The sequence below is a fragment of the Calonectris borealis genome, chromosome 2, assembly GCF_964195595.1.
Source record: "Calonectris borealis chromosome 2, bCalBor7.hap1.2, whole genome shotgun sequence".
Classification (NCBI taxonomy): Eukaryota; Metazoa; Chordata; class Aves; order Procellariiformes; family Procellariidae; genus Calonectris; species Calonectris borealis.
The window spans coordinates 9,806,741-9,818,793 of record NC_134313.1 but is presented as its reverse complement, the minus strand read 5'-3'; the positions used below and the strand labels follow the sequence as shown (position 1 = coordinate 9,818,793).

The 12,053-nt window shown below is 49.6% G+C and overlaps 1 protein-coding gene across 1 annotated transcript in view; it reads right to left on the bottom strand.

Moving 5' to 3' along the window:
- KCNQ3 (potassium voltage-gated channel subfamily Q member 3) overlaps window positions 1-10,505 on the bottom strand; it is a 204,827-nt gene extending 194,322 nt beyond the window's left edge. Inside the window, exon 1 of the mRNA XM_075144557.1 lies at window positions 10,165-10,505. Within this exon, the coding sequence (XP_075000658.1) occupies window positions 10,165-10,505 (341 nt within the window). The remainder of the gene's footprint in view (window positions 1-10,164) is intronic.
- Between the last annotated feature and the right edge of the window lie 1,548 nt (window positions 10,506-12,053).

The window sequence follows — 12,053 nt, the reverse complement described above, 5'->3', positions numbered from 1 at the left end:
AAAGAGAACTTAAATACCTATTGCACACACAGAACCGTACATGAACATATCTAAATTTAGGTATCTTAATGTGGCTTTGAGTCCTGCCTCTCAGGTCAGGCAAAAAGTTTTCCATCCTTCAGGTGTTTTCCCTGTAGATACCTAAATTCAAGTTAGTCACCTGAGGTCTCCTTTGTAGTCAGTGAAAAGTTTCAGGCACTGCAAAAGGTGATTAATCTCACCTGGTTTAGAATTGTCTTTAGGACAAGATTAATTGCACTCCAGAAATTTCTATTTCCTGTTTTTCTTCAGCAGCTGTAAAAGGAGTCCAGACAGCTACCTCAGATAAGGCGCTAAATGGATGGATCCCATTGAGAATGTTGAGAGACAGCCTCTCAAGCCCTGAGGAAAAGCAGGGAAATCCAGTTGTTTTAAGTAATTTAGCCAGGAAGAGAGTAGCGTATTTGAGAACGCACTATGTGACAATGCCATATTCCGAGAGCAGAAACTGCCACGAGCACGCGGGTGCCAGTCCCCACCTCTGCGCAGTGTCATTGCACCCAGGACCTGGCAAGGGAATGGAGCAACATCTGCAACAATGAGTGAGACAAAATCAGGAGAAATGTCCAAATATCAGCAACAACGCAACTGGCAACATCTTCTTCTGTGTCTTACACAAATCATAAAAGGTTTGGTAATGAATGACCAGTGGGCTCTTCCTCCTGGATTAGTATCACAAAAAATTATTCTTTTGTTAATATGCCAAGATGTGGGGGTGAAGTATTTGAACGTCCATGGGATTTTGATCAGCACAAGGAGTGTTGAAACAGAAAAGGCAAAAACCTTGACAAAGTCCCATGAAAAAGAAGGGTATAGAAAATAAAATGTGTTATTGGACACACACATAGGGTGAAACCTGTATTATTTCAGGGGGCAGGATTTCTTGGCTCTTTATCTAAGTGACGGGTATTTCCCAGAGCGAAGTGGCTTTTTGCATAGACCCAGGAGGATATCCTCAAAGTGTTAAGATCTCACATATAACGATTATGCCTATTCTAGTGACCCAGAGATGCTCAGTCCTGCGCTCTGTCCACGAGGCCAGCTGGCGTGACCAGCGTCCGCATCACTGACCTCACTTGCCTCCAAAGCGGGAGCCACACGCAGACTCCTGCTGGGAGCGGTCCCAGGTCTGCAGCAATGCTTGATCTGTGCCCAGTCACTTAGCGCTCAGACTAAAACCATGGCACGTGTCACCCGGCAATGTTGTGTTATTGGCCGGCGTGTGCCACCGCTCGGGAACAGCCCTGGCACAGCTTTGCCGATTAGTCTAGACATAGTTAATGACTGCTGTAGGCATGGGAAAAGCTGCTGCCATATCTGCAGTGCAAGGATGGTCCTGAGCCGTAGCCCTACGCATCTGGTGCCACTACGCAGATGGTGTCTGAGGTCTGACCAGGGAGCCTCGGCCAGTTGTGTGCATTGAAGTTCTTCCAGCACGTCTCACGAGGCAGCAGTGTTAGCAAAGGTAGAAGAGCAAATTCCAGTTCTTGTAATTACCTTCCTAAATTAATTCCCCTGCAATTTCAATCAGCTGCTCTTGACATTCCCTCCTCGGGGTGTAATCTCCCTCCTCATAAACGCTCTGAGCGGGGCGTGGAGAGGCAGGAGGGGAACAAAGATAAGCAGAGCTGATGCAGCCGGGAGCCTGGTGGGCAGCTCCCACCATGCGCTTTGGGGGTTCCACTCTCAGTCCCTCAACAGCTGTACTTGCTTCTCCTCCAACCCCACGGAAAACAGAAAATTTTAGATTCTCTGTATTTACAGTCATTGGGGAATGCCCTGTAAAGAGTTTTCTGGTTTAGGATTGACATCTCTGTCCTTCACCTGAAGTTAGGTATAACCCAAACCTCATTGCTCCTATAAAATGTACAAGAACTAGGACTTGGATGGATCGGGGCATTTAAGCTTTCAGCATTGCTTTAGCTCTACTCTACTGGTGGATGGCACTAGGAACATTGAATTATTTTGTTATACGACGTACACACTTACCATGTCAAAAGCATGAAAAATCTGACATGGGAAGATAACGATTAAATGCATATCACTGAACTAAACAGATAAGCATAGCCCAACAATCAGGTTTGAACAAAAAGAAATGAGGAAATATTTGCTGGTTTGACATAGGTGCAATGTCTCATAAAATCTTAGTTCTAGTATTAATTCAGATGATGGGGAGAAACTACATGAAATTAAAAACTGGCTTCAGAGCTATAAATAAAGCCATAACAAATGATAGCGTATTAACCAGGAAGGGGGGAAGCTGTTATTTAGTGAAATGCTGAATGGATTTTCTTAGTCTTATTAAGTGCTTCCTTAATGATCTATAAAAAGAATTAAATTGAATGTTAACAAAATTATGAGGTACTAATCTGGAAGGTGATCAAAACACCAGTGAGGACAGAAGAAAGTGGATATGAAAAGCATCTGGAATTAGAAAACGCCACTGGAGAGTCAACATGACAATCACAAACTAATACAGCTTGGCAAAGGAATGCAAAACACATCCAGGCAGCTCTCAGCAACAGCTCCGAAAATAGGGAGGACAAGCAAGATGCCAGTACCCATAAAATGAAATAAAGTCTGTAAAGTCAAAGGAAGCAAAAGACAACAGCCAGCCCAAACAGGATTAGGATTCCTCCAGTGCTGCTGCCATACAATGGACCTGTAATGCTCCACCACCATGTACAACCTAGAAAAAGTAAAGTAGGAAAGACTTTGGCAAGATTAAAGCATGTAGGAGAAGGGAGTGAGAGCACACGCCACCTCAAGAGACACTGGCTGCTTCTCATGTCAGGGTCTCAGCATCTCTCCAAACTGAGATTTAGCAGTGTTGGAGATACGCAACTCCACTTCAGCATGGTTTTTAAAACCCACACAAATGAGCAAAAGGCAGCACCTCTAAGGAGGGCAAGGTTTTATCTTGGTGACTGTAACCAGAGGTGGCTATGAAGGTATGGGAGGGATGAAGGCCTGTGACAGATCCTGTGGAGAACTGTAGCTTAGGAGGATCTCGCATGGCCCAAGTTGGTTGTGCGGAGGAAGATGATGATACCTAGTGCTGCTCTCTACCAAATCTCAGTCACACTCTTCTGCTTTGGATGACCTCAGTGTCACCTGGGATAGGTTCCTCCTGCCGTCAGTGGGACCTTTTACTTGCTCCAAGTTCAACATGCTCTTAAGTAGTTCGCTCGCTTAAGGCTGGGGAAGGCAATTTACAGATTTCCAGCCTGAAAGTTCTCCCAAAGTGCCTTTTTCCAAAGTAGGTTACCATGAACTTAAATATCCCTGGGCACGTCTCTCTCTCTACAGAAAATGCTTAGTTTCCCAGCTATCGTCCTAAGGCAGAAGGCAGCAAATACTTATCAGCTCTTGTGGACGATATTCCTTGTAAAGCTATTAATATTTAAGTTATCCCATTTAATACAGTATCTGCCAGAAGCAATAGCAGATGCAATGTCTCCGTGGCTTCCTTCCGTTAAGTTCCACGCACAAGAAGGGAATATAGCATTATTAAATACAAGAATAAACATTATTATTTATTTATACCATGCAAGGCTGATCATGGTAGTATCCAACCACCCAGCTGCCCAGCTATAACTAAGGTCACAGATCTGTTATGTTTCTAAACAAGATATAAATGATCTTAACACTCACTTGACTGATTTTGTTTGGAAAGCTTCTTACAGCTGTTAAATTAGATCCAAATTACTCAAGGCTAGACTTTGTCCTTTAATATACATTCCATCACCTGACCTTGCACATAAATCTAAATGCTGGAAAGGACTTTTTACTGACCAAGTACAGAATTGTGCTCTACATACATGCACAGGTTTGTACATTGGCTAAGCTACGAGAGAAGAGGATTTAATCAAGTGACATTTGAAGGCAGGGAACCCCAAAGAATGAACATAAAGATGCTGGGTGAGTAGCTTTTGATGTGATGTTTGGGAGAGGCAGGCACTGCTCAGGCACCTGCATGTTCACTTACACACTCAAGCATACAATGGTATATAACTGGCATTATACGTAGGTGAGGATTTTTTAATCCAGCTGTTAATAAGCATAGTCTTTAGTTACTATTTTTTCCATTTCCAGGTTTGTTTTGAATGTTTCTACGTTATGCACCTAAATGAGCAAAATGAGCATGGAAAGTCTCTCCCTGTTAAATTTTTGAAACATCTCCCTAATATCCATCTAGATTAAAACAAGAGTAAAACCCTTGCGTCCTCTCCGCCAGGCAGCTGACCCGGAGGTGCCCAAACCCTGCTGTGCCCCGTGAGGATCTGATGTTTGCTGCGAGGAGCAAGAGATGCACAAGGAGAGACTGAGATGGCTCTTATGAGCCGAGTGGTACCTCCAACCAGACCCCGAGCTGCTGCGCTGGAGATACTGCAATGTCCTGGGCTTTACTGCTGATGGTGCCTCCAGGGCTGCCAGGTCAGCATGGAGATGGTGCTACTCTTCACTACCAAATTTCTCAAAAGAGAAGAAAAACACAATTTGCTGCCTGCTGGAGGGGCTTTGCCGCATCACTTCTCATCAAAACGATGACATTTGGGACTGTTCAGTTTTATAGAAATTATGCCGGCAGCTCTGACTACTTTCTGAGGGGCTGATTCCCAGGCCGAGCTGATGGCATCAAAAAACTGGCTGCTGGGTGTCTGCACATCGCGTCCTCCCTCGTGCATCGCCGGCCGCGGAGGATCTCGCCACCCATCCGGGTGAGGCCACGTGGCCGCATCGCATGGCGTGAGCAGGGGTTTGCACTTGCAGAAGGGCGCTCAGGGACCTGCGTCCCTGGGGGTTTTGGGGACACTGAGGCGCACACCTGTGCTACAGGCAGCCGTGCGCCTGCAGCTCCCACGAGCCCACCAAGCAGGCGTGAAGCAGCAGCAAAACTCAGCAAGTTAGCAGCGTAGCCATGGCAACGCCAAGAGCGCGGGCTGACCGACCCGACCCACGGGTACCTGCTCCGGGAGCGGGTCTCCACGTCGGCACCGGTGCCCCAGCAAGGAGATATGAGGCTGTAGGTCTGATCACCTATTGCCACCAAAGGGCCAGCTCTGTAATTTCAGAGGTAGTTTGGGCGCTTAAACAAGTGTTGGGCGCCTGCTGAAGCGACTCCGAAGCCACGGTTGGGGATCGCTCATATTATACAGCCTGTGGCTTCCCCAGGCTCTGCTGCCCCTTCGCATTCCTAGAGCAAACCCCAGCTTTCGGCAGCCGGTGACCACAGCCGGCGATGCCGGCTGATCCCAGCAGCCGAGATGATACAGTCGCATCTCGCTAAACCGCGCGCAAACCCAGGGCAGACTCCAGAAGCCTCGACGGAGATGCAATAGCAGCGGTGTGCGGTGAGGTCTCCAATGACTAAGACTTCATTATTTTTTACAAAGTATACTGCAGTATATTTATCCGTGCATTATGATGAGTTAGCATAAATAATTAAAATAGAACTCGTATTGGCGAACACATAAGCAAAGGGCACTTGCTAATGGACCAGGCTTGCTCTGCTGCTCCGGGGACTCACTTAGAGACAAGTCCATGCCAAACAGGCCAAGGAAGGATTCATATTTAATCTTCTTTTTACCCCGAGCCTGTTCCCATCTCACCCCAGATGGCTGACACAGGCTGGTGCATCAGCGTATCTTACGGAGCATCTCCCAAAGGGCAAAGAGGAAAATAATGGAAAGTCCCCAGACCTTCAACCTGTTCCCCGAGTCCCTCAACACCCTTTTCCGCAAACAACCCACCCACGATCAGTCATGCAAGAGGTGCTCGCCGGTGCTTCCCAGAAATACTGACGATTTGATGGATCGCATGACTCTGCCTCCTCTTTTTATTCCAGGTATTAAGTGGTATTGAAAGAAGATTGCATGACAAATAGGGAAGGGTTTTCAAGTGTTCCCCACGGTTTCCCTCTCTCATCAGCAGGTACGCCGTGGTGATCTACACCAGCAGAGTACAGCCAATACTGCACACATTCCCGAAAAAGAAAATCTAATCCCAAGCCTTTTCCTACTCTTATTTTTCCATGAAAGTAAAGGCTACAGTTGTCTCAGAGGATGGCATGAAAATAAGAATATCTCCTAGCTACCTCTCCTTCAGCCTCTCTTTTCTTTAAGTCAGGTTGAAAATTTTCCACAAATTGCAATTGCAGACTTGATTGGTATTTTGTTACCTTTCTGGATTCTGTCCATTATCCACTAAATATTTTGTGCTTACAATTGAAAATAAACTGGAAAATCAAAATCTTACTCGTTTTCAATTTTCCATTCGATTCATTTATGCTTCTGTGCAAAAATAAAGCACTGAGCTCATGGAGGAGAACAGGTCTCGAGCTGGTCTCCCTGGCCAAAGTACACACCCCACGAGGCACAACCGCAGGGGTTTCCTGCAATATATTGCGCTGCTCAACACAAAGGAAAATACAGTACATCGCGGGAACAGCAGTTATACCTACAGGGAGACTAGCTCAGAAAAGAGCAGGGATAGATTGTAGCCTCTCCTGCAACCCCCAAGGGACACTTCCAAATTAAAAACCTCAAAGCTTAAACCAAATGGGTTTATTTATTTATTTTTTTACTGAAAATGTTCAGCAGAAGGTTAGCTTTACAGAGGTGAAATTTTTCATGGGAAAATCAATTTTCTCTTACCAACTATGCCATTAAGGTATTGCCATATTGCCAAGAAGTCTGTGAACCCTGGTATCCTAGCAGAGGGGAACTTCACGGGTGTTATGTAAATCTCCTGTCTAGCAGAGCTGCCAGAGAATAAATGTTTTCAGACAGTGAAGGAAACAGAGTCAGCTTCTTTAGGACCAAATCACCTTTCTCTGCTGTAAAGATAGGCTTGGACAAACTCATTTGTGCAGAAGAAGGAAGGAGGAAGAATCGCAAGGAAAATATCTCATGTCACTTTCCGTAAATCAGTGCCGGTGAAAGCTGAGCACTAAAATTGCCATCAGGAATTTCTCCCTTTCTCCCCTGCATCTTTGTCCCTCGGGCTTGGTAGGGCCTGATCACGTTTATGCATTCTCATTGAATTATTTCAATAGATTGAATCATTTCACCTAAACTAAAGAGAGCATTTACAACAGGCACTGCGTCAAACCTTATTTATGTGCACATTATAACAGTGAGATACACTGAGGATCACGACCCCTTTGCAGCTATACGGGCATCACTGCACAATTTAATGAGATCCCATCTGTACCACCCTTTTAAAAGTTCTGGCATCCAAAGCTTTTGCGAAGACCTTTGCAAAGCCCCTTCCTGCCCCCACACAACACCCTCGGCGTGTCCTGAAAGTTGCAACCCTCTTCCATCAGCAGCTTCCCACCTCCTAAATCCTGGGATATACACAGTACTGGAGTCCTTTGCATCATCTCTACATTAAACACCTCTGAATGCTTGGATCTATAAGGAATTCATCACATCCACCCATGCTGCAATCCCTTTTGGCCCTCAGCTGTTTATTCTCTGGTTTTTTGCGTATGAGAGCAACCTTCTTAATCTTAATTTTGGTTGCATGGTATTTATTGCAAAGTTACTCAGAAGATTAAGACAAAGTGTAACATGTCATTAAGATAAATGGGACTTTTCTTGAAAATTAAAACAGCATCAAATTTGTAGATTTTATGGAAAGGCTGGCAATGTCTCACCTACCCAAGGGAAAGTGTAAACTGTTCTAGTGTGACAAGAAGCACTGGGGGACTGCTGGGATGGCACTACGCAGTGTCACAGCAGCACCTCCACCATAAGAGAGACTTCTTTTCAGAAGGAAAAAGGTTAAAAGACAATTCATTTGAAAGCAAGAAGACTCTGGATATCAACTTAGATGCTGCTTCCCCATGGCACTGCTCCTGCTCTTGAGCAGGTCATCGTTCTCCAGTCACAGGAACAAGCTCCGAAGCCTGTCAGCAAGATCTCAGCACACTCTTCCATCACTTTCGGCAGATTTCTTTTGTAGGGTTTGATCCTACAGCACGGTAAGAGCCCACAACTTCTACTGAGTTCAGAAGGACCTGAGACTGAGTGTGGCCAACCGCAGCCTGGGACTGCTGAGCCCCCCTGGGTGTCCTGGGGGGGGGGACGGGATGTCTGCGCCGGGCTGACAGACCAGGACTTTTAAGGATAAAAGACTCCTAAAAGTGTGTTTTCATTAACGTTGAATTTGGCACTGATTATCTTAACAAGCCTGTGATTGACTTCTGTGGGAGCAGGTCAGACGCACATCTCAGTTTTGCAGGACTGAGGAGTCACCAAAGAGAAGTTGGCCACATAAAGCGTCAGGTCCACTCCTAAGAAGGATCAAACCTTACAAACATATTTAATTTTTTCCCATTCTATGATCCATATTGCATAAGGATCTTAAGGTTAACCACACATCTAGAGACCTATCTAAAATGAACGTTGTAACTTGGGAATTCTTATCCCATTGCAGATAAATGTGAATCTCTCGGCTCGCCTGAGCCTCTCTAGACTCATCCATTGTCCTATTGCTTATACCCAGACGTGAGCCCAGACATGGACTTGACCCAGCTGCCACAGCTGTCCACAAACAGAGAGATGCCAAGCGCTCACAATGCTCTGGCACGTGCTAAAGCCTCACTTACGCAGCGTGTGGGGGCTGACCAAGGGAGGATAAATGCGGTGGCCCTCTGTCCAGACATGGCTCTCCCCAACAAGAAGCAGCGTTATGCAATGCTGAGCACGATCAAACAGCAAGCTCCGTACCAAAGAGTCTTCCCAGCATAACACACCCCAAATGCTGTCGCTCCCTGCCTGCTAGCACAAGTATTCCTATGGCAAAAAGGGGTGAAAGACCTGAAAAAATGTCATGACATCCAGTGTCCACATTTTCACAGAAATTAAGCTGGAAAGCTGGAAAGAAATTAAAACTGAACCTTTGTCCCAAGACACACTTTATGAAAACACGGAAAAGAGGGGAGCAGCAATGAATGCGTGGTACACAGCAGCACTTCAATAGTGAACGCTGCCTTTTACTCCTCGCCCAGGGCTAAATCCCTGCAAACATCAACGAGAAATTCGCCTGAAGGTAAAATCACAGCCCTACACTCAAGGTGTTTATTTGCAAGTGCAAGGACTACACCAATGATCAGGATTTCCCAAGACCCAGCTCCAGGCTCACAGACCATGCAGGCGAGAGCACTTTGTTTGTCTTTGGCAAATAAACCCATTTCAGAAACCACTGCTTAAATCCTCTATCACACAGAGCTCTGTACACGTTACAGCATTAAAGAAAAACAGTAACACCATGATCACTGATAATCCCTTGGGTTTTCAAACATATTCACAACACTAAAAACCACATTTATTTTGATAGGACTTTGCCAACTCCATTGTATGCTGTAAACAGATTTATTTCATCTATATTCCTTATGAAAACTTTAGGGAACAGAATTGTTAGGAATGCAAAACAGTGGTCATTAACTTGACCTGTCACCTTTGGGCCACAAAAAGAGTGTGTTTCGTCTCAGTTCGCTTGTGGCCAGAGTAAGTTTCTGGCTGACAGTGCTGCAATGTTCGGGTTTCATTGCACCGCAGGGTGACGCTTATTGGACCAAAACCCGATGGTTTTCATTTGACACTTTCAACTCCTGAAAGAGTCGGTTCACTCGGGGTTTATAACAGCTAGTTTAACCGCACGCAATGCTCGAGGCTGAACTGAAGCCGGCAGTGTCCCCTTAAGCACTTAGAGCCTTAAAACTGCTCAGAGCTTCCCTTTTCCAGGGTCTAGGACACACAGGCTCGGGCACGCCGCTCCAAGGCAACGCGGGTATGCGTACAGGAGAGAGCCACAGACTTACAAGAAGCTGGTCCTTCTGGAAAACCCGACGAGAGGAAAAAAAAAATAAACCCACTCAGCAGCACACCCCGTAATGGGACCCCTGCCATCCCCCCCGGTGCTGGAGCAAGCCCCCCGGAGCGCCTTACGCCGAGAATGATAAAGCAAAACGGTAGCCCCGGGCGCATCTCCCCGGGCAGCCCCCGGGGCAGCCCCCCGCCGCCCCGGGACGCGCCCCCGGGGGAGCCCCGCTCCGCGCTCTCGCTCCGCGCTCCCGCTCAGCGCTGCGCGGGGGCAGCGCGCCCGCGTACTCACACGAAGGCGTGATAGAGCAGCGCCCAGCCGCGGGGTCGCTCCAGGGCGTCGTAGATCAAAGTTTGGATGCGGCGGTACTTGGCGTGGTTCCGCTTCACCGGCCGGCTCAGGGGGGTCTTCGCCAGCAGCCCCAGCCCCGGCGGGCTCCGCTTGCCGCCCTCCTCCTTCCCGCCGCCCTCCAGCAGCAGCGTCCCGTCGCGGTCGGCGCCGGTGCCCAGGGCCAGCGAGCCCTGCTCGGGGTCGCCAACGCCGCCCGCCGCCGCCCGCCGCCCCGCTGCCGCCGCCGCCGCCCCGCCGGCCGCGCTACCGCCCGCCGCGCCGCGCCGCGCCTTCAGCCCCATCGTCGCCGGCGGGCCCCGGAGGCGAGCTGCAGATCGGCGGCGGCAGCCCCGGGAGCCCCAAGGCCATGATCCGAGCTCCCCGCCCCTCCCCCCCCAAATGATGTCTTTATATATTTATATATATGTATATATATATATATATGGAGGGAAGGGGGTGAAAAAAAAAAGGCGGGGTGGGGGGAGGCAGTCACATCCCCGTCAGGTCATCCTCGCCGGCGGGCAGCGGGGAGGCAGAAGCGCGGCGGGCACCTGGGCCGGCGCAAGGGAGGGAAATCATCGCGGAGTTTATTTACCAGCCCGATGCCCGAGCCCCTTCCTCCCCCCCCCCGCCTCCTCTTCCTCCTCCTCCCAGCTCCTGCCTCCCCCCAAGCCCTCACGTTAGGGAGTGGCCCATTGTATGCAGCCAGCAAATAGACGGGCGCCCGCCCCCCGCTCCCCCAGCCCCGGGTGTCTAGTCATCCACGGTGCATGGGGCACCGGCGCCGGCCCTCCGCCACGGGACTGCCCCCCAGCCGCCCCCCCCCCCCCAGGTTGCCAGCCCCCAGCAGCCGCCGCTGGGGCCGCCGGCGCCGAGCGGGGAGATCCCGGCAGCCGGCGGAAGGGAAGACCCCGCTCGACACCCGGGGATCCCCCTGCAGCATCACAGCCCCCCTCCCCCGCTGCGGCTGGAGGGGAGGGAGAGGAGGGGGAGGGCATCCCCGGCCCCCGGCGGGGGGTTGCTTTCACCGCCGGAGCAGGAAGAAGCGGAGGATGGGGATGAAGGATGCCGGGAGAGGCGGCGGGTGGGCGGCTGGAGGCGCTGCCTGCCGATGCGGCTCGCTCCGAGCCCAGCCGAACCGGAGCCGCCGCCCGCGGAGGGGGGGGTTGGAGGGGCAGCACGCCTGGGCAGCCCCCAGCCCCGCCGGGGAGCAGCTTTTTGCACGGGTCTCTTGCGGGAGATGCTGCTTCTGCACCAGTCCGGGCTGCGGTCCCCACTCCGGGTGGCTCCTCGCGGGAGCAGCGCCGGGGCCCAAGCCCAGCTGCAGCCCCGGGGGGTCTGCCCTGACCCGTCGGACCTAAGAGCTCCCTCCCCCCCGCTTTGGCATGTGTACCAGCACCCCGGTCCAGTCTCGGACCTAAATCCTGAAAGGATGTGATTTTGGCTGCGAGGAAGGTGGGAAGAGATAGCTTTTGTGTGCCCTGCACCCTCGGTGCCCTGGGATTTCTCCCACAACACACTAGAAACATCCCCTCTCCTCTTAGAGCTGCTCTTGAGTACAAACCTGCCTGCAGGGCTGAGCATTCACATAGCTACACCTTGGGAGGATACAAAGGGTCTAATCGAGCCTTTCTTTCTTGCCAGATAATAAAATTAAAAAAAAAAAAAAAAGACAAAGTCTTACAGATTGCTGGTTGTTTTCATGAGACTTCCTCCTCCTCCAGATGGGGGAGTTCTCCTGGTATCTCCTGAAGAGATGCCAAGACACCCCAGAGCCCTTCCAGACTCATAAGAGAAGCAGATTTGCCACCTACTCTAGCTGCTGCTGCTCCATTCCCCAAGGGATTTAT